At 40.5% G+C, this 23343-nt stretch overlaps 1 protein-coding gene across 1 annotated transcript in view; it reads left to right on the top strand.

Moving 5' to 3' along the window:
• Positions 1–2151: 2151 nt before the first annotated feature.
• Positions 2152–23343, top strand: part of CMPK1 (cytidine/uridine monophosphate kinase 1) — a 42022-nt gene continuing 20830 nt past the window's right edge. The window contains exon 1 of the mRNA XM_070405066.1: positions 2152–2377. Coding sequence (XP_070261167.1) covers positions 2207–2377 — 171 coding nt within the window. The 5' untranslated portion in view covers positions 2152–2206. The remainder of the gene's footprint in view (positions 2378–23343) is intronic.

Raw genomic sequence — 23343 nt, forward strand, 5'->3', positions numbered from 1 at the left:
AGAGCAGTGCAATCTCTTAGCATGGTCAGTGTTAACCCAAAGGTCAGGGAGGAGCTCTTGTGGGTGATGCTGAGGTTGTGAGTCCCAGCCTGACTGAGGGACTAACTCACGATAGTTTGTGCACATGCTGCTATGTCTGTAAATACTGGGTTACAATCCTTTCTTTCTCCAGAATAAATCCTTTTTGGAATACCTAATTGATTCTCTTTGATAGTTGACGAACTCAACCACCAAATGAGTTCCTAATGTTGCTCTGAAGTCCTGCTGATTAGTTTTCTTTAGAAAACCAATTTCCCACTCTCAAAGATGTCTGTTTCATACCTTCTGTCTTCTCAAACGCCTGACTCCCTTCTCTTTACCCTCAGCTGATATTGCCTTTTATTTACTGAGAAAATAAAGTTATCAGACAGGAATGCTTCCTTATCTTCAAACTTTCCTATAACTATACCTTTCTTCCAACTCCTATTATAAATGAACTTCGTTTTCTCTGAGTCCTTTTAAGTAATCTAAGGCCCTTCATGTGCCCTTTGGAACCCATGTGATTTTTCTTCTCAAGGGATTATCTCTGTTCCTTTCTTTCATATCAATCTTAGTAGCTTAAATAGAAGCTCTAGTACAGTATTGTCCAATAGAACATTTTGTGATGATGGAAATGTTCTGTATGTACATTGTCCGGTACAATTGCCACTAACTACATGTGATTATTGAGCACTTGAAATGTGGTTAGTATGACTGAGGAAATGAATTATTTTTAAATTGTATTTAACGTAATTAATTTAGCCTTATGTGGCTAGTTAGTGGCTACCATATTAGACATTATTACTCCTAATGACATCCTAATAAACTAAGCCTTGACCCTTATTCTCTCTATTGTCTTCAGCTCCTCACCTCCTATGCACTCCTCTTTCAATCTAGTTTCAAATTAAATATAGTGTGTGATCTGCGTTGGGTGACACCATGGAGTTCATAAGTCTAAATTCTCCCTGATGCCAAGTCCAATTTATTAGTATAACACAATGTTCACCAATGCATCATCAAAATCCTACTCCAGATATTCTGCTAGAACACCACATTCTTATGGTTTTCCTCCTACCTTTTTTGGCTCTTCCTTGTCAGGCTCCTCCTCCTCTCTCCAACTTTTAAAGGTCTGTGTTCCAAGACTCATTCCTTAGATTCCTTTTCTTCTTTCTTAAGATTTTTCCTTCATGCAGGGGGCAGAGAAATGGAGTTATAATTAAAGAGCTTCCCAGTGCAATTGGACTATAATCCAAACTCCTTTCCATAACTAAAGGGCCTGAATGACCTGCCACCAGTCTAACTCTTCCACCTTCTGTTCTCCCTGTCATTCATACAGTTCTGGTCTGTCTTCTCTAACACCGGGGTTTTTGCACACCTTTTCTGTTTTTAAAAAAATATATTTTATTGATTTTTTACAGAGAGGAAGGGAGAGGGATAGTTAGAAACATCAATCAGCTGCCTCCTGCACACCCCCTACTGGGGATGTGCCTGCAACCAAGGTACATGCCCTTGACCAGAATCGACCCTGGGACCCCTCAGTCCGCAGGCCGACGCTCTATCCACTGAGCCAAACCGGTTAGGGCCACCTTTTCTGTTTTTGTGGGACACTATAATCTAGTCTTTGCCTGATTTTGCTCTTTCCTATCCTTACGTCTTGGCTTAAATGTCACCTCTTCAGAGGTCTTCTCTGACTACTTTACCCAAATTACATTCATCCTTTGTTATGCCTTCAAAGCTCACATTGCTATTTGTATTTATTTTTTCTTTGTTTGTTGCTGTTTGCATTTATTTACTTATTCGTGTGTTGACTTGCTCAGGTCGGCTGCCTCCCCACTGGAACTTAAATTCCTTGTGAACAGAGACAATAGGTTCTGCTCTCCCGTTGGGTCGCACCAGACGCCAGCACGGGCCTGACACAGGATGCACCAGGTTAAGAATCCACGGATTGAACCAATGAATGAGCGGACGAAGGAGCGGGTTGGAGGAGGCCCCGCCCCGCCGAGGAAGAGCCCTAGCGCCGCCGACCCCCAGCAGTGGGAGCCCCTCCCCTTCCGGCCGCGACGGGGACGCCCCGGCAGCCTTGGCGGCGGGGCCGTGGCGGGCGCCGGCTCGGCCCGCCCCCTTCTGCTGTCCCGCCCCGTCCCGCCCCGCGCCTCAGCCGGCCGGGCTGCTGTCAGAGACGCAGTGTATGCTGAACCGCTGCGGCCGCCGGCTGCTGCACGACCTGGGTCTTCGTTTCCCGCTGGTGACCCGCCGGCCGTTTTTCCTCTGCCCTCACCGCCTCATGAAGCCGCTGGTCGTGTTCGTTCTTGGCGGTCCCGGCGCCGGCAAAGGGACCCAGTGCGCCCGCATCGTCGAGGTGAGGCCCAGGCAGCTGGCGGTCTGTAGGCTTGACCAGACGCCGGGCCGGCTTGTCCTGTCGTGCCCGGAGGTCCGCGCCCCCCGGAGCCGCGGGGCCGCGGACTACGAATCCCGGCGACCGTCGCGCCACCCGCGTAGCGGTGGTTGGGGGTCCGCCGGCGCGTGGCATGTCGGGACTGGTAGTCCACGTCCGCCCTCCTCGGGGGCGCCGGGAATGGATGGGGACTCCTTGGGGTCGCTTTGTTCCTGCACCCCTCTTTCCTTATATGTTGGGACAAAGTTCGTCTTGAGAGTGGGCTGGGAGAGGGACTCCGAGAGGGTCAGCTTTCGGGGGCCCTCAGCGCAGAGGTCAGCGTGTCGCTGGGCGTGGAGTCAGTGAAGGCAGCGGGAGCCGGATTTAGGTCAGAGGCGTCGTGCGCCCACAGCTGCCGGGCTGAAGAAGAAACCGGTTTTTCTATTCTGCCCCTCCCCGTGGGCTCTCTAAACGGCGAGCCCGCAACTAATCAGCCTAGAAAGGAATCCCGGCGGACAGGCTGTTAGGTTAGGTGTTCTGTGACCCGCCAGTGGCCCGTTCTGGCCCCTTCAGTTGGCAGTACCAGCCCTGACAGCCCGAGCTCGTGTGGTTGGAAAAGCCGTGGAGCCCAGTTCTGAGCGTCAACCTCTGGCCCTGCTGCCAGCTCACGCTGAGTCCATGGCCAAGTCACTGCCTCCGAGTCTCAGTTGCCCCCTCTAGAACTTAAGAGGCTGTACATCAGTTTTAAACTCAGTATAAAATACCGCCCAACTCTGGAATTGTGAAATTGTGTTACTTTCTAATTCTTTTTTTTTTCTTCAAGTGGTGATAAGTTTACCATTTCAATTCTGTTAACAATTTTCAAACAGATACTCGGTTACTTGCACACTGACACCGAGAAATGCTTATTGGAGAGTCTGGGGGACTATTTGGGGGAGAAGGAAAACAAGATACATAGAACACATAAGAGGCGACCAGCGTGCTGTAAAACACTGACAGAATTCCCTGTGAAACTCGGTGACCAACGAAAGTGTTGCCACAGAACTTATAGAATTCCCTTCTCTGTTGCATATGGCTTCTTTTAGCTTTGGGCCTCTACTCCTCTCCCTCTGTGTGCACACCATTCACTCCTGTCCTATATATTATTCTCTAAAGAACATCCAGAAAAAGTCAGATGGTGACATCTACTTCATTATATATTCTATAGCTGCATTTATCATTATTGACTATTTTTAGGGATAAAAGTGGAACTAACTCAACCAAAAAAAACACATAAATATTTTTTCTCATTTTTGTTGGTTCTTTTTACTTTTTAGAAGACAAGTGGACCATTGGATGATTTCAAGCTTTTGTTTTATGTATGAAATGACTCATATGTACATAGCATGATAGAGGAAGGAGCAAAGACTTAAGAAACAGATGTGGGGTCAAAGTCTGTGTGCCATTTACTGTTTCTTTAGTCCCAGACAAGTTGTTACTTTTAGCTTGAGTTTCTCTGTAAAAAGCGGGAATTAATTTCTATCTAGTATGGTATTTGTGAATATTAAATGAAGTAAAATCTCTGGCACACATAGATGCAAATAATTTCTTTCTCAGTGTTAGACTTCCTGTACTTAATTTATGAGATTGGTTATTTTTACTTCGTAGTAGTGTTACTTTTTAAAACTTAGGACCATTATATTTGAATGCATTTAAATATTTTGTTTCTGAATCCTAAAGTGGCTTTAACTGTCCACACCCCAACTAATAATACCCGTATTACTGCACTGGTTTAAAAATAATCTCCACATTCTATAACTAGTATTTATTCTTATTTCTGGTCAGTAAGGGCTGATGACATTTTAAACCTGTTACAAGATTTCCCTGATGAGATATGTTTTATAGTTTATTATCCTTTTCTTTAAGATTTGAGCAATTACATGAGCTTAAGCTGTTTTAAACTGTTATCTTCTTGATTCCAATTGCCATAAACATTAAGTTGATATCTACAGATTCCAAACAGTTTATAATTTAGTAATTGCTGCCCCTCAGTTGATGAAATAAACAATAGAAGTCTATGGTCAGTTAAATCGGAGGTTTTTTATTCTTTTCTTTATGAGTCCCTTGTATTTTGATTGAATATTTTATTATATAGGCAAACAATAGCTGAATCCCAAAAGATTGTAATTTTTGGAACTAAATTTTTTCCTTTAGGGAAAAAGCATTATAAACAAGGTTAAATTTTCCAACTATCATGCCAATGCTAATTTAGCTCACCCCTGTGGAGCCCTGAAATATGGCTGAAATAGAATTGTTTCGTTGGGAAAAGTACATTGATTTCCAACTCAGGCTGCCAGAAGTACATTTTAGAGCCCTGGCTACAGAACCTACAACTATCTGACCCTCTAATGTCATGGGGCATTGCTTTTAGGAATGAGAGTGTGACTGGAGGGAAGATTGTATCTGTTTTTCTTTCTGAAGAGGAATTCTACCTCTACTACATGCTCTCCCAGATCTCGAGGAAGGAAGGGCAAATCTGATACGGTATCTTCTGAAAGTGTTCTGAACTGGGAAGGAAAGGTTTGAGGGGTTTTAGTTTTGACTTTTCCCTTTTATTTGTACTGGTCTTTTTCAATTTTGTTTTATTTTCTAACTATTTGTTTCTATTTTCTGTGCCCTTTCATACTCAATTTGTTTTTTTTTTAAATATATTTTATTGATTTTTTACAGAGAGGAAGGGAGAGAGATAGAGAGTTAGAAACATCGATGAGCCGAAACCGGTTTGGCTCAGTGGATAGAGCATCGGCCTGCGGACTGAAAGGTCCCGGGTTTGATTCCGGTCAAGGGCATGTACCTGAGTTGCGGGCACATCCCCAGTGGGAGATGTGCAGGAGGTGGCTGATCGATGTTTCTCTCTCATCGATGTTTCTGACTCTCTATCTCTCTCCTTTCCTCTCTGTAAAAAATCAATAAAAATATATTAAAAAAAAAAAAAAAAAAAAGAAACATCAATGAGAGAGAAACATCGATCAGCTGCCTCCTGCACATCTCCCACTGGGATGTGCCCGCAACCCAGGTACATGCCCTTGACCGGAATGGAACCTGGGACCCTTCAGTCCGCAGGCCGACGCTCTATCCACTGAGCCAAACCGGTTTGGGCTCAATTTGTTTTTTTAAAATCAGTGCAGTCCTCTTAGAGTTAGTGTTCAGAGTAGAGTTGTTGTGAAATAACTTGTTACTAAAAAATCATGATGAGGATACTGCCTTATTTTTGAATTTTTTAAATTAAAATTTATTTATATTGTTTTGACTCAAGAAAAATTATGGTGCCATAACCTCAACTTGTCTTTGAAAATAAGAACTACAATTTTGCATGTGTTAGCAGGAAGAGATGGTTAAACCAACTCTTTTAAAGATGGTGAACATTTTACTTACATAAACAAATTATACTCAAGTATATATCCATGCCAAATTGCTTTCTATAGCACCCCAACAAAATTCTTATCTTCTGTGTCATAACGTCCAAGTTTTTCGGGTAACTCATACTTTGGTAATCCTACCTACTGTCCTTAGACTGGGGTGATAATGACTTTAAGCATGTAGAAATCAGAAACTTGATTTTACTTATTTTTGTGTCTCAGGTGTTGAACATTGTGCCTGGCACTCAGCAGGTGCTTAATAAGTATTCTTTGAACATTTTGATTTTTTAATATATTTTTTAATTGATTTCAGAGAGGAAGGAAGAGGGGGAGAAACATTGGTCGCCTGCCTCCTGCACAGTACCTACTGGGGATCAATCCCGAAACCTGGGCATATTCCCTGACTGGGAATCTAACCGTAACATCCTGATTCATGGGTCAACACTCAACTACTGAGCCATACCAGCGGGCTCTGAATATTTTTAGAGGATACAGTTTAAACTAAAGATGTAAAACATTTTTTAAATTTGATCCCCAGGGGGCGCCCAAGTTGCAATTCTCCCAATTTTAGATAGAAGGGTTTGAAGGAAACCTAGCTCTGTCTTACTCAAGTTTCTTGTGTAGCACTTCTGTTTACTCTCAGTGAATAAATGGTATGGTTGTGAAAATCTGAGCATTCTAAAATTTCCAAGCTCCTGATTACAAATCCCTGAAGCAGATTACCATTCATAGAAGGAACTAGATGAGAAGATCCAATGGACATTAAACTTGTTTAAAAAGAGGCCTTTTTCTTTTTGATGGGATAAGATAGAGTAAGAGATAGGGTTTTGTTTGTCTGTTTTGCTTTGTATTAAGGAAGTTTAAATGATCTCTGGTAGAGATAGTCCACAGAATTCTTGACTCTTCTGAAGCACCTTTTCATTAGAAGTGGTTGTAACATAGGACTTATTTGTTAAGAACTTGGAGGAATGACTATATTCAGATATTACTATCCTTACTTTTGAAAGCTTTCTCATTCTTTTTGCCTTTCTATTTTAAGTTACCAAAGTTACATACTAGTTGGGAAAGTTAATCTTCTCTAATTTGAAATCACTAAGAAATAAAAATGCAGCCCTAGCTTGTTTGGCTCAGTGGACAAGGCGTTGGCCTGTGGACTGAATGGTCCCAGGTTCGATTCCAGTCAAGGGCACATGCCCAGGTTTCGGGCTCTATCCCCAGTAGGGGTTGTGCAGGAGGCAGCTGACCAATGATTCTCTCTCATCATTGATGTTTCTATCTCTCTCTCCCTTTCCCTTCCTTTTTGAAATCAATAAAAAATATATATATATTTTTAAAATGCAAATACAGTGAAACCTGATTTCTTTTTAAAAAATATTTTTATTGATTTCAGAAAGTAAGGGAGAGGGAGAGAGAGATAGAAACATCAATGATGAGAATCATTGATCATCGGCCTTCTGCACGCCCCCTACAGGGTATCGAGCTGAAACCCGGGCATGCCCTCACAGGGAATCGTACTTTGACCGCCTGGTTCATAGTTCGATGCTCAACCATTAAGCCACACTGGCCAGGGCTGGAGGTTTCATTTCTGAGAAAAGCGTAACATAGGCTAAAGCTATAAAATTGCTATTGGAGAAAAAAAAGAAGTGCGATTGACCCAGAAATACTTTCTGAATGCAAACTGTGTTGTATCTGTATGCAGGGATATAAGTTTCTAGGGGTTCTCAATTTAGAGTGGAAATAGACACACACAATATAATTTCATGAGAAAAGATATGAAAGATTTTTGCAAATATTAAACATTAAATTGTTTTAAAACTTTTTATCTTTTAGTTTTGCCTCCCTAACTAGAGTATAATGTCTTTAAGACTGGGAACCCTGTCTTTTCTGTCCTTTGCTCCTTCTACTGGTGTTTGAAATGCCTATTCATCCTTCAGATCTTAGCTTAATACAGAGACTCCCAAAGGCTAAAGATTTCCTTAGCATCTCAGTAAATATTTTCACAACCATGCTAGTCCAAAAGAAATACTGTATCTAATAATTCTATTTATTAAATTAGATCCAAACAATCTTATATAATAAAAGCCTAGGTGGCAGGTGGCCATAAGATGGCTGGCAGGGGAGGGCAGTTGGGGGCAAACAGGCCAGCAGGGAAGGGCAATTGGGGACGATTAGGCGGCAGGGGAGGGCAGTTGGGGGCAACCAGGCCCTCAGGGGAGGGCAGTTGGGGGCAAATAGGCTGACAGAGGAGGGCAGTTGTGGGGGACCAGGCCTGCAAGGGAGTGCCATTAGAGGCAACCAAGCTGGCAGGGGTGGGCATTTGGGGGTGACCAGGCCTGCAGGGGAGGGCAGTTGGGGGCAATCAGGCTGGCAGGGAAGGGCAGTTGGAAGCGATCGGCCCAGCAGGGGAGCAGTTAGGCGTCAATCAGGCCATCAGGGGAGCAATTAGGAGGCGATCAGGCTGGCAGGCAGAAGCAGTTAGGGGCTGGCAGGCAGAAGCAGTTAGGGGCTATCAGGCAGGCAGGCAGGTGAGTGGTTAGGAGCCAGCAGTCCCGGATTGTGAGAGGGATCCCAGATAGGAGAGGGTGCAGGCCTGGCTGAGGGACACCCTCCCACCCCACCCCCCGTGCATGAATTTCATGCACCAGGCCTCTAGTACTTAATAAATATTTTCTAACAATTTAGTAGCTGTTTGAAGAAATAATACATATTAATTAAAACAAAAAGTGGCAATTTTCTTTCCACAATTACTTACTAATGGGATGTAAATGCCTGTTGGGCACTGTAGTTTCTCATACCTTGGAATCAGATTGGACACTTCCATCCTCATTTCCTTTTCCATGTGGTGCTAGTTTTTATCACAGCAACTGTCCACCAAAAAATCAGTATCACAGAGATGTGTCTTCAAAAAGAACGTGCCATGATCTAACATTGAAATTGAACTACCCTGAGCTTCTAGTTCACATGCTATCTAACAGACATCAAATATTACTATTTCCCTTAGAAATTTTTTTTAAAATATATTTTATTGATTTTTTACAGAGAGGAAGGGAGAAATAGAGAGTCAGAAACATCGATGAGAAAGAAACATCGATTAGCCGCCTCCTGCACACCTCCCACTGGGGATGTGCCTGCAACCAAGGCACATGCCCTTGACCGGAATCGAACCCGGGACCCTTCAGTCCGCAGGCCGACGCTCCATCCACTGAGCCAAACCGGTCAGGGCATCCCTTAGAAATTTAAACCCAGGGCACACTTGTGAATTTGCTGCTGTACTCCAGGCACTTTGGCATATAGCTCGGGAACCACGAGCAAAAGTTTCCTTTGAAACTGGCCCTTGCATGTTTAGACAAGGTCAGATTTCTCTACTATATACTCTCAGAGCACTTCATCACATCTATCCATTTGTAATTTTGTTGTCTTTGATAGTATTTACCAGTTTTTTGTTTTTGTTTTTTTCTTAAAGTCTTATTTTATTGTTTAAAGTATTGCATGTAGTATTACATATGTCTTCTTTTTCCCCCATTGATCTCCCCCAGCCAACCGCCCCCCAGCACATGCCCTCGCCCCCCTAGTGTCTGTGTCCATTGGTTATGCTTATGTGCATGCATACAAGTCCTTTGTTTGATCTCTTACCCCCATCCACCACCCCTCCCCTGCCTTCCCACTGAAGTTTGACAGTCTGTTTGATGCTTATTTGTCTCTGTATCTATTTTTGTTCATCAGTTTATAATGTTCATTATATTCCACAAATGAGTGAGATCATGTGATATTTATCTTTCAATATTTACCAGGTTTTTTTTTGTTTTGTTTTTTAAAATACATATTTTATTGATTTTTCACAGAGAGGAAGGGAGAGGGATAGAGAGTCAGAAACATCGATCAGCTGCCTCCTGCACACCCCCCACTGGGGACGTGCCCGCAACCAAGGTACATGCCCTTGACCAGAATCGAGCCCGGGACCCTTGAGTCCGCAGGCCAACGCTCTATCCACTGAGCCAAACTGGCTAGGGCCCAGTTTTTAATTCTGTTGTTCTTTATAACATTTGTCAGTTTGCAGTTCACCCTTTATTTTTATAATTATTTGTCTCTCTGTGATATTGTAATTTATAAGAAAAATATATATTTGGTCATTTAGATGACCAAAATTTGTTTCTGATATATATAGTCATACACCGCATAATGACACTCAGTCAACAACAGACCACATATGTGATGGTGGTCTCATAATATTATTTATTAGGAGTCAGACGATTCCTGTTGCCTGGTGATACAGCCATTATGTTTGTGGTGATGCTGGTCTAAACATAGCTGGGCTGCCAGTTGTATAAAAGTATAGCACATACTGTTTTTACTGTTATTTTAGAGTCTATTCTTTCTACTTATATAAAAAAAGTTTGCTGTGTGAGCAGCAGCCTCCCACATCTCATGTTTACGGCATGTCTTGGTTATGTTATTTTCTCCTGTGCTTTATTTAATCTCATGTTTTGCAGATTTAGTGTAGTCCAAATGTACAGTGTTTATAAAGTCTGTAGTAGTGTACAATAATGTCTTAGGCCTTCACACTCACTCACTACTCACTCACCGACTCACCCAGAGCAAGTTCCAGTGTTTCCAGAGCAAGTTCCAGTGTTTTAATGATTGTCTTTCTGAATTGAAACTAAGAGCTTTTCAGAGAAGTTGCTCTAGTAGTAGGACTTTTAGACCAAGGTAGAAAGGGTGGAGACAGGGGAGAACTATCTTATTCTTTGTGTCATGTTGGCCTGATCACACTAACTTTTGTTTACCTTAAAAGCTAATACTTTCAGCCCAGTTGCCATATGAAAATGTATTTGCTCTATCATTTCAGTTACTTTAACGTGAAAAATCAAGAACATTTTTACAGACTGAACATGTGATAAGAGCATTTAGAACCTAATAAAAACAGGTGTAACTGGCTATATTTATTGTTTGCTAACAGTGTTGCCTGGTTAACAAAACTAACAAAACATCATATTGGTAAAGGAAAAAACATCTGCTCTTAACTATCATTCTCAGAAACTTTCACTTTGAGGCTTGGGTTCCAGGAAATGATATGTTCCATGCCTGGTTTCCATCACTCTTCTCCAGAAGACCCATAAGTTGGTTCCATTCATCATTAGGCTATATTGTGTTCTCTATCAAAAAGCAATTAAATATGCCTAACTTGAGGCACAGAAAAGACTGCTTCCCTGCCCTGTTTGGAACTTCCATAATGTATTAGTCATTGATGTTTGCCATTGGAAAGTATTGTATTTAACTTGAACTATAGGACTTATCTTTATGATTTAGGGTTAGGTAGATAACGTGAATTTCTATTGTGTCTACTGGGTGTAGAGAGACAGCCCAGATGATGTTTTGATTATGTAATTAGGTTTTAAATGGTGGAAAAATCTTATTTGCTACTTAATTAATGATTATTGGGTGAGACAAGTGGAAAGTGGAAAATGCTATCAGAAGTGGAGAATGGCAAAAATAAAGCAAATGAAGCAAGGATGGTTGTAGTCTGGCTGAATGGTGGGTCAAATATGCCTGGCTCTTTGTGTATGGATAAAGTTCCTGATCACATCTCCATCCTAGGATACAACAAAATGACCAAGTCCATCAACTTTGAGTCTCCTTTTTAATTTCCATCAGCGGATTCTGTATTCAAAGGTAATAGTAGCTTGAGGGCAAAAGACTGCCTCCATATCTGTCACCTACGAATTACCTCAGGGACCCACTGTGGAGGAGTAGAGTCACTAAGTCAGGAGACTTAGTTTCAAGTGCCAGTTTTTTCTGCTCTAACTGGCAAGTCAGCTTACCTCAATTTCCCTCTTTGTAAATGAGGGTGTGGAAGCAGGTGGTCTTGTCAGCCCTGAAACAGATCTGTATCCTAGATGTCAGTGTTATATACCGTACAATCCAATGTAGGCTCACTCGAGGCAAATTATCCAATCATATGAATATGTATCTTCTTTGCCATTCTATGTTGTATGAATGAGAGCAACAAGGAATTGTAGTTATAAATTCCTGCTATATTTCATGTTTTCATAGAACTTCAGAATGGTAACAAAGAATGTGTAAAGGCGGGAGAAGAAATAAGTTTTTTGAAATAGAACAATTGTGTATGTACGTGGTTTTTCATTTAAAAGATTTAAGAAATGGGATATTAGGGCCAATTTTCTTACAATATAGCATAGTATTAAAAAGAATGTAGACTTTGAAGTCACATGTTTGTTTGAATCTTAGTCCACCACCTATGACTATACTGCTTAACTTCTGATTCTGTATCTTCATTTGTAAAGTGATGATAATAATGCTAACTTCACTGAGTTGTTATAAACATGAAATGAGATCATGCTTCTACAGTATTTAGCACAGAACGTGGCACTCAGTAAGTATGTTCATGGTAACATTTATTTATTTATTTTTAGAAAAGACCTATAGGAAAGAATTCAAAGAGTAATTTGGAAAAGTAGTTTTGGGGAGCATTATATTCCCATTGTTTACTACAGCATAAAAAATGTTTACTCACTAAACAGTTTACAGATTTTAAAAAATCTGGAATGGCATTTTCTATTGTATTTTTTTAATTAAATCTTTATTGTTCAGATTACATTTGTTCCTCTTTTTTTCCCCCCCATAACTCGCCTCCTCCCAGTTCCCACCCCACCCTCCGCCCTCACTCCCCACCCACTGTCCTCATCCATAGGTGCACGATTTTTGTCCAGTCTCTTCCCGCATCTCCCATTCCCCTTTCCCCCCCAAGAATAGTCAGTCCATTCCCTTTCTATGTCCCTGATTCATTATAATCACCAGTTCATTCTGTACATCAGATTATTTATTCACTTGATTCTTAGATTCACTTGTTGATAGATGCATTTTTGTTGTTCACAATTTGTATCTTTACCTTTTTCTTCTTCCTCTTCTTAAAGGATACCTTTCAGCATTTCATATAATACTGGTTTAGTGGTGATGAACTCCTTTAGCTTTTCCTTATCTGTGAAGCTCTTTATCTGACCTTCAATTCTGAATGATAGCTTTGCTAGATAAAGTAATCTTGGTTGTAGGTTCTTGGTATTCATCACTTTGAATATTTCTTGCCATTCCCTTCTGGCCTGCAAAGTTTCTGTTGAGAAATCAGCTGATAGTCGTTTGGGTATTCCCATGTAGGTAATTGAGTCTCTTTCTCTTGCTGCTTTTAAGATTCTCTCTTTGTCTTTTGCTCTTGGCATTTTAATTATGATGTGTCTTGGTGTGGTCCTCTTTGGATTCCTTTTGTTTGGGGTTCTCTGCGCTTCTTGGACCTGTAAGTCCATTTCTTTCACCAGGTGGGGGAAGTTTTCTGCCATTATTTCTTCAAATAGATTTTCAATATCTTGCTGTCTCTCATCTTCTGGCATCCCTATAATTCTGATATTAGTGCGCTTGAAGCTGTCCCAGAGGCTCCTTACACTATCTTGGTATTTTCGGATTCTTTTTTCATTTTGCTTTTCCGGTTGGGTGTGTTTTGCTTGTTCGCATTTCAAATCTTTGGCTTGATACTTGCACTCCTCTGGTCTGCTATTGGGTGTCTGTATAATATTCTTTTTTTAAAATTTTTATTTATTTATTTTTTTTGCTAAAAGTATTACAAAGGGTATTACATATGTGTTCTTCCTCACACCGCCCCCCGCCCTTGACAATCCCCTGCCCTCCCTTACCCCCCAGTGTCTTATGTCCATTAGTTATGCTTATATGCATGCATACAAGTCCTTTGGTTGATCTCTTACTCCCCTCCCTCCTGCCCCACAACCCTCTCTGGTCTTCCCACTGCAGTTTGACAATCAGTTTGAGGCAGCTCTGCCTCTGTATCTATTATTGTTCAAAAGTTTGTAATGTTCTTTATTATCCATGAATGAGTGAGATCATGTGCTATTTTTCCTTCATTGACTGGCTTATTTCACTTAGCATAATGCTCTCCAGTTCCATCCATGCTGTTGCAAATGGTAAGAGTTCCTTCTTTTTTACAGCAGCATAGTATTCCATCGTGTAGATGTACCACAGTTTTCTAATCCATTCATCTACTGATGGGCACTTAGGCTGTTTCCAGATCTTAGCTATGGTGAATTGTGCTGCTATGAACATATGGGTGCACATATCCTTTCTGATTGGTGTTTCTGGTTTCTTGGAATATATTCCTAGAAGTGGGATCACAGGGTCAAATGGGAGTTCCATTTCCAGCTTTTTGAGGAAACTCCATACTGTCTTCCATAGTGGCTGCACCAGTCTGCATTCCCACCAGCAGTGCACAAGTGTTCCTTTTTCTCCACATCCTCTCCAGCACTTGTCGTTGGTTGATTTGTTGATAATAGCCATTGTGACAGGTGTGAGATGGTACCTCATTGTTGTTTTGATTTGCATCTCTCGGATGATTAGTGACTTTGAGCATGTTTTCATATGTCTCTTGGCTTTCTGAATGTCCTCTTTTGAAAGGTGTCTATTTAGATCCTTTGCCCATTTTTTGATTGGATTGTTTATCTTCTTTTTGCTAAGTTGTATGAGTTCCCTATAAATTTTGGAGATTAGGCCCTTATCAGATATGATGTTGGCAAATATGTTTTCCCACGCAGTGGGTTTTCTTGTTGTTTTGTTGATGGTTTCTTTTGCTGTGCAGAAGCTTTTTATTTTTATGTAGTCCCATTTGTTCAATTTCTCTTTAGTTTCAACTGCCCTAGGAGCTGTATCAGTGAAGAAATTGCTTTGGCATATGTCTGAGATTTTGTTGCCTTTGGATTCTTCTAGAATTTTTATGGTTTCCTGTCGTACATTTAAGTCCTTTATCCATTTTGAGTTTATTCTTGTGTATGGTGTAAGTTGGTGGTCTAGTTTCATTTTCTTGCATATATCTGTCCAATTTTCCCAACACCATTTATTGAAGAGACTATCTTGGCTCCATTGTATGTTCTTGCCTCCTTTGTCAAATATTAATTGACCATATTGGTTCGGGCTAATTTCTGGACTCTCTGTTCTATTCCACTGATCTATATGTCTGTTCTTGTGCCAGTACCAGGCAGTTTTGAGGACATTGACTTTGTAATACAGCTTGATATCTGGCATTGAGATCCCACCTACTTTGTTCTTTCTCAGGATTGCTGCAGCTATTCGGGGTCTTTTTTTATTCCAGATGAATTTTTGGAGAGTTCGTTCTAGATCTTTGAAGTAGGCCATTGGTATTTTAATGGGAAGTGCGTTGAATTTATAGATTGCTTTGGGTAGTATGGACATTTTAATGATGTTGATTCTACCAATCCAAGAACATGGTATGTTCTTCCATCTCTTTATGTCTTCCTCTATCTCTTTTTTCAATGTCCTGTAGTTTTCTGAGTAGAGGTCTTTTACCTCTTTAGTTAAGTTTATTCCTAGGTATATTAATTTTTTTGGTGCGATGGTAAATGGGATTGTTTTTATAATCTCTCTTTCTGAAAGTTCTCTATTGGTGTATAGAAATGCCTCAGATTTCTTGGGGTTAATTTTGTATCCTGCTACATTGCCAAATTCATGTATTAAGTCTAGTAGCTTTTTGATGGAGTCTCTAGGGTTTTGTATGTATAATATCATGTCGTCTGCAAATAAGGACAGTTTTACTTCCTCTTTTCCAATTTGGATGCCTTTTATTTCTTCTTCTTGTCTAATTGCAATGGCTAATACTTCCAGGACTATGTTGAACAGGAGTGGTGAGAATGGGCATCCCTGTCTTGTTCCTGTTCTTAGGGGAAATGGTGTTAGTTTTTGTCCATTGAGTATGATGTTGGCTGTGGGCCTGTCATACATGGCTTTTATTATGTTGAGGTATGATCCTTCTATTCCCACCTTGCTGAGAGTTTTTATCAAAAATGGGTGTTGGATTTTGTCAAATGCTTTTTCTGCATCAATTGATATGACCATGTGGTTTTTTTCTTTCAATTTGTTTATGTGATGTATTACGTTTATTGATTTACGGATGTTGTACCATCCTTGCATCCCTGGGATAAATCCTACTTGGTCATGGTGTATGATCCTTCTGATGTACTGCTGGATCCGATTTGCTAAGATTTTGTTGAGGATTTTGGCATCTATGTTCATGAGGGATATTGGCCTGTAATTCTCTTTCATTGTGTTGTCTTTACCTGGTTTTGGTTTTGGGTGATGCTGGCTTCAGATAATGAGCTTGGAAGTGTTCCTTCCTCTTGAATTTTTTGTAGTAGTCTGAGGAGGATAGGTTTTATTTCTTCCTTAAAAGTTTGGTAAAACTCTCCTGAGAAGCCATCTGGTCCTGGGCTTTTGTTTGCTGGGAGCTTTTTGATGACTGCTTCAATTTCTTCCATAGTTATTGGCCTATTGAGATTTTTAGATTCTTCCTGATTGAGTTTTGGAATGTTGTATTTTTCTAGGAATTTGACCATTTCCTCCAGGTTGTCTAGTTTGTTGGAGTAGAGTTGTCCGTAGTATTGTTTAACAATCATTTGTATTTCTATGGGGTCTGTTGTTATTTCGCCTCTATCGTTTCTGATTTGGTTTATTTGGGACCTCTCTCTTTGCTTCTTGGTGAGCCTGGCTAGAGGTTTGTCAATCTTGTTTATCCTTTCAAAGAACCAGCTCTTGGTTTCATTGATTTTCTGTATTGTTTTTTTGGTCTCTATGTCATTTATTTCTGCTCTAATCTTTATTATCTCCTTCCTTCTGCTCACTCTGGGGTTTTCTTGCTGCTCTCTTTCTAATTCTTTGAGTTGAAGAGTTAGATGATTTGCTACCATTTTTTCTTGTTTTTTGAGATAGGCCTGTAGAGCTATAAACTTCCCTCTCAGGACTGCTTTCATTGTGTCCCATAGGTTTTGCATTGTTGTGTTTTCATTGTCATTAGTGTCCAGGATGTTTTCAATTTCTTCTTTGATCTCATTGGTAACCCAATCAATATTTAATAACATGCTATTCAGCTTCCAAGTGTTTGAGTATTTTGGGTTGTTTTTATTGTAGTTTATTTCTAACATTATGCCATCGTGGTCTGAGAAGAAACTTTTTATGACTTCAATCTTCTTGAATTTGTGGAGACTTTGCTTGTGACCCAATATGTGGTCTATTTTTGAATATGTCCCATGAGCACCTGAGAGGAATGTATATTCCGAAGCTTTGGGGTGAAGCGTTCTGAAGATGTCAATTAAGTCCATCTGATCTAGTGAGTCATTTAGGATTGCTGTTTCTTTGCTGATTGTTTGTCTAGCGGACTTATCCAGTGATGTCAGTGGTGTATTAAAGTGCCCTACTATGATTGTATTGTTGTCGATCTCTCCTTTGATATCTTCCAGGAGTTTTTTTATGAATTTGGGTGCTCCTGCATTGGGTGCATATATGTTTACCAGGGTTATATCTTCTTGTTGTATTGATCCCTTTAGTATTATGAAGTGGCCTTCCTTATCTTTTGTTATGGCCTTCACTTTGAGATGTATTTTGTCCAATATAAGTATTGCTACCCCAGTTTTCTTTTCCTTTCCATTTGCCTGAAAAATATTTTTCCATCCCTTCACTTTCAGTCTGTGTGAGTCCCTTCTAATGAGATGGGTCTCTTGTAGACAGCAGATGTATGGGTCATGTTTTTTTATCCATTCAGCCACTCGATGTCTTTTGGTTGGAGCATTTAGTCCGTTTACATTTAAAGTTATTATTGAAAGGTACTTGTTTGTAGCCATTTCTTTTTTTGTGTGTGGCTGTTTTCTTTCTGAGCTTGTTATTCTTTTTACACCAGTCCCTTTAGCATTTCTTGCATGGCTGGCTTGGTGGTGGTAAATTCCCTTAGCCTTTTTTTGTCTGTGAAGCTTCTTATTTCCCCTTCAATTTTGAATGATAGCCTTGCTGGATAGAGTATTCTTGGATTCAGTCCTTTGCTTTGCATCACTTTGTAGATTTCTGTCCATTCTTTTCTGGCCTGATGTGTTTCTGTTGAGAAATCATTCGATAACCTAATGGGAGATCCCTTGTATGTAACTTTCCGTCTCTCTCTTGCAGCCTGTAAGATTCTCTCTTTGTCCTGAACATTTGCCATGGTAATTATGATGTGTCTTGGTGTGGGTCTTTTCGGGTTCACCTTGTTTGGGACTCTCTGGGCTTGTGTGACTTTTTTCTTCCCCACCTCAGGGAAGTTTTCTGATATCATTTCTTCGAATAGGTTTTCTAATCCATGTTCATCTTTCTGTTGTTCTGGCACCCCTATTATTTGTATGTTGTTTCGTTTCATGTTGTCCCAAAGCTCCCTTAGGCTCTCTTTCTGTCTTTTAATTTTTTTCTCCAATTGCAGTACAGTTTTTTTTGTTTTGTTTTTAATTTTTTTTAAATATATTTTATTAATTTTTTACAGAGAGGAAGGGAGAGAGATAGAGAGTTTGAAACATTGATGAGAGAGAAACATCGATCAGCTGCCTCCTGCACACTCCCCACTGGGGATGTGGCCGCAACCCAGGTACATGCCCTTGACCGGAATCGAACCCAGGACCCTTCAGTCCGCAGGCCGACGCTCTATCCACTGAGCCAAACCGGTTTCGACTGCAGTACAGTTTGAGTGTGTTTTGCTTCCTTGTCTTCTAATTCACTAATTCGGTCCTCCGCTTCTCCTAGTCTACTGTTGATACTTTCAATGGTGTTTTTTATTGCAGCTATGTCGCTCTTCATTTCTTCTTGGGACTTACTTAAGTTGTTGATTTTTTCATCTGTTTCTTCTAGCTTCTTGCATAAGTAGTTGATTTTTTCATCTGTTTCTTCTTGCTTCTTGCATATCCGGTGCATGTACTCTAGGACCCTTATTCTGAATTCTTTTTCCGTCATGTTGCATGCCTCTGTCTCACTTAGCTGCTTTTCTGGCGAGTCCTCCTTTTCTTTCCTTTGGGGGTTTCTTTGTCTACCCATGTTTGATCTCACTGACATATCTAGTTGTTGAGTCGTTCAGTGGCTGCTCCCTGGGTGGCAGTGGCTGCTCCCTGGGTGGCAGTGGCTCCTCGGGCTGTGGTTGCTCCTTGGGCGGTTGTGGTAGCAGCTGCTCCTCTGTTGGTAGCAGGGCCTCTGGTGGGTGCTGTTCACAGCTGTGGTGGCTCTTCTGGCTGGTGGAGGGAGGCTTCACACACAGTAACTGTTCCCCAGACAGAGCGTGTGATGATCAGGAGGCCGCTGTTGCTTGAATCTGCTTTCCGTGGGGAGAAGCAGGTCTCCTCTGAGTTCATGTAGTCGCGCTGCTTGAGAGCTGTTGCCTCCGGGTTAGTAGCCGATCTCTGGATGCGGATAACAGCTACTCTGTATAATATTCTTTATTTCAGTCCGTGTATGCTTCATTTCTAGTTGGTTCTTTATCATAGCGTCGAGGGTCTCATTAGTTTTCGTTAGGCTCTCATCAAGTTTATTGGCAGCTCCTAGCACATTATTGCAAGCCCTCAAAATTGCGTTTTTTAGCTCTATATCCTCCATTTCTGTCATGTTTTTTTGTCTCCGCATTTTTTTATGGTTTCTTGGTGCACCCCCTTGTGGTCTTTGTGCACAGTCTTGTTCTAGTTGAGCCTTGATTGTTGTAGTTAATACTAGAGGGATTTGACCACCAGGCCGACTGGCTGTGAGAATCAGCTGTGTCTGCCACGGGAAAACTTCTGTCCTCTGGAGAGGTGCTAATCTAGCCTTTGCCTGAGGCTATCCGGCAAATGGCTCTGCGCAGGGCTTGGGCAGGGCGGGATCAACAGGGCGGGCGGAGGGAGCAGTTATGGCTGCTCTCAGTCTCGTTCCCAGAGGCTCTGCTTCTCAGAACCCCAGCAACGGCTGCAAACCTCGGAGAGAAAGCTGCCCTCACGTTCCAACTGATGCCAGACAATCCCACTTCTCCTGTTTGGGTCTGAGTCCCTAGAGACTCGCCCGGATCTGGAGCTCAGAGTCTGAGGCTCCCTCCTGATTAAAAATGGCAACCGTGCCCTCAGCCACCAGCCCGCTTTGCGCGTGCACCACCGCACCTTTATATTTTCCACACTGCGCCTCCTCTGAGCCTCGGTATGCTGTTGTCTTTCCTTCTAGTTGAAGAGTCTCTCCTCAGCCAGCCTTCCTGTGGTTCTGGGTGATGTCTGTTCCGTCTTTTAGTTGTATTTTTGAAGTGGTTGTTTGCGGTAGCAATCTCCGGTGTTTACCTATGCCGCCATCTTGGTCTCTCCTCTTTTCTATTGTATTGAATGTGAAAGATTTTTCTACTTAGAGAAAATGTTTGTAGTTAACTTAACACTTAAGAATTCTAGAAAGGACAAGTGGATTTAAGGAGAAGTTTATAGTATAAATGCTAATTATATTTAAAATGGATTATTAGATGCCAAATGACTTAATGATCAGAAAGTGTTATAGCTAATACTGTATATATACCTTAATTGTCCTGTTATTAAAGATGTGTATACTTTTTATTTGGCTTCATTTTTTACTATATAAGTGATACACATACATTATAGAAAAATTAGAAGAGTATAAAAACTACTAGTAATTTTGTCATCCAGAGAAAACCACCAATATTCAGAATTTTGGGGTATAGTCTTCCAGGAAAATATATATATATACATATATATATATTTTTTTAGTAGACTCATACTCTCCGAAAACCTGCTTTTCACTTATAAAGTTGTAAACGTATTACATGTTAATAAATGTTTTACCATATAATCCATATAACAATATCATAATCTATAGACTAGGTACATTATTTAATTCTCTACTTTGGAGATTTTGTTGTTTCTGATTTTTCAGAAATTGTGTTCTGTGTTGTTTTTGTTTTATGTTTTAAATAACGTGAGGCTGGCCAGTGTGGCTCAGTGGTTTGAGTGTGGGCCTATGATTTCCGGTTAGGGCACATGGCCGGGTTGCGGGCTGGATCCCCAGTGTGGGATATGTAGAAGGCAGCCCGATCAATGATTCTCTCTAATCATTGATGTTTCTATCTCTTTCTCCCTCTCCTTTTTTCTCTAAAATAAATATATATATATATATATTTTAAAAAATATCTTTGAGGCGTTGGCTCTGTAGTTCAGTTGGTTATAGCATCGTCCGGATATGCCAAGGTTGCTGGTTCCATTCCTGGTCAGGACACATACAGAATTAACCAATGAATGCATAAATAAGTGGAACAACAAATCAATGTTTCTCTCTTTCTCTCCTTCTCCTTCACTCTCTCCCTTCTTCTCTCTCTCTAAAAGTCAATAAATAAATTTCAAAAAATGATGAAATATAGCAATTCACAAAAGATACAGTTCACCCATTTAAAGTACGATTTAATGATTTATTATATTACATTATTAATTGTTAAAAAATTGTGGCAAAATAAAATATGGAATTACCAGTTTAACCACTCTAAATATACAATTCAGTGACATTAATTGCATTTATAGTGTTATGCAAATACCACTATTTCTAAAACTTTTCACCACCCCAAGCAGAAACTCTATACCATTAAGTAATAACTTCCAATTCCTCTCTTCCTCCAGCCCCTAGTAATCTCTAATCTACGTTCTGCTTCTATGATTTTGCCTATTTCCAATACTTTATATAAGTGGAATCAAACAGTATTTGTCCTTTTGTATCTGGCTTATTTCATTTGGTATAATGCTTTCAAGGTTCATCCATGTTAGCATGTATGAGAACTTCATTTCTTTTATGGCTGAGCAATGTTTCATTGTATGTATATGTCACATTTTGCTTATCCACTCATCTGTTAATGAACATGGGCTACTACAACTTATGGCTATTGTGAATAATGTTACAATGAATGTTGGCATACAAGTGTCTGTTTAAGGCCCTGTTTTCAATTCTTTTTGGTATATAGCTAGGAGTAGAATTGCTGGGTCATATGATAATTCTGTTTAACTTGTTGAGGAACCACCAAACTGTTTTCCACAGTAGCTGAACCACTTCACATTTCCACCCGCAGTGTGCAAAGAGGGTTCCATTTTCTCCACATCCTCACCAACATTTCCATTTGTTTGTTTAATTCTAACCATCTTAGTATTGCGAAGTGATATCTCATTGTGGCTTTGATTTGCATTTCCCTAATGTTGTGAGCATCTTTCATTTACTTGTTGGCTATTTGTATACCTGCTTTGGAGAAATGTCTATTCTTGTCCTTGAGCCATTTAAAATTTTTGTTTGTCTTTTTGTTTTTGACTTATAGAAGTTCTTTATATATTCTGGATATTAAGCCCATATCACATATATCATGTGCAGAAATTTCATTTTTAACCTTTTGAGGAACTGCCTGACTTCCAAAGTAGCCCCACCATCTTACATTCCCACCTGCAAGATGGGTGGGTTCCAGTTTCTCTAAGTACTGGCCAACACTTATCTGTTCTTTGTTGTTATTTTTAAGAGGCATTCTAGTGGGTGTGAAGTGGTATCTTTATGGTTTTGATTTGCATTTCCCTGATGACTAATGATGTTGAGCAACTTTCCTATACTTACTGACCATTTGTTTATCTTCTTTGGAGAAATGTCTAATTGGATCCTTTGTCCTCACACCCCCCTCACCCTGAATATTGTATTTTAAAAGTTGTCTTTGCCCATTTTTTAATTGAGTTATTTATATTTTTATTATTGTTGTAAAATTGTTTATATAATTTAGATAGAAGTCCCTTATTCAGATATGATTTACAAATATTTTCTCCCATCTTTTAATTTTCTTGGTAGTGTCCTTGAGAGCACTGAAGTTTTAAATTTTGATAAGGCCTTACATCTTGTGTGTTAATTAGGACATAGTATACTTGTAGCCTGTGCCAAATCAGCGCCAAAGGAATCCCCAGTTTGGGGTGTGGTGAAAAAGCTTAAATCAGTGCAGAAAGCTCAATTGTGATACAGCACAAATGTGAGAACAGCGAAGCTGTGAAACAGCTCATAGTATTACAGCATAATTATGAAGCAGAACAGCTGAGGGACCAGTACTGCTGTGAGACAGCCCTGGGGCCAGCCCCCTTTCTAGTTAGATTGCTCTGTTCTGCTCTGGCAGACATCTTTGGGGAAACACAATCTTCTGTCTTTGGTGGAAAGGAAAAGTAGCTTTCCCAGCCAGAGGGGAGCTGATTGGTATGTCCTCATGCAAATGAGGACTCAAATCCTCCCAGTTTGATTGGTTGGTGAAGATGCTCAGATGGCAGAAACAGTGCAGGAAGGCAGTTCAGTTGAAGGAGCACGGAAGGAGGTGGGTGGCTTAGTGCAGGCTTCTCCCTGAAGTAGGGTTTGTGTAGAAATGGCTGCAAGGCTCTGGTTTTTGGTGTGTTTTTGTTTTTTAACCCAGTTAGCCATCAGGAGCCCTTCATAGTAGGTATCTTCATTCTCAGGGTCCACACTTTTCTATTGCCTATGGTGCAGAGATCAAAAGACTGATAAGTGAGTCCAAAACTACAAAAGAGGTTTGTAAGTGTCTATGTTATACTTGAGACTAAGAGCTGGGAGTGGAAAGAGAAGGGATAGTGGTAGATGGAAAGGAAGAGTGTAAAAGGTTCTTATTACTTCCTTGACTGATTCCAGATCAAATTGGATTTAAGTTAA

This window comes from Myotis yumanensis, unplaced genomic scaffold (assembly GCF_028538775.1).
Source record: "Myotis yumanensis isolate MYYU_CA2020_CCGP unplaced genomic scaffold, mMyoYum1.0.hap1 SCAF_2, whole genome shotgun sequence".
NCBI classification, from domain to species: Eukaryota; Metazoa; Chordata; class Mammalia; order Chiroptera; family Vespertilionidae; genus Myotis; species Myotis yumanensis.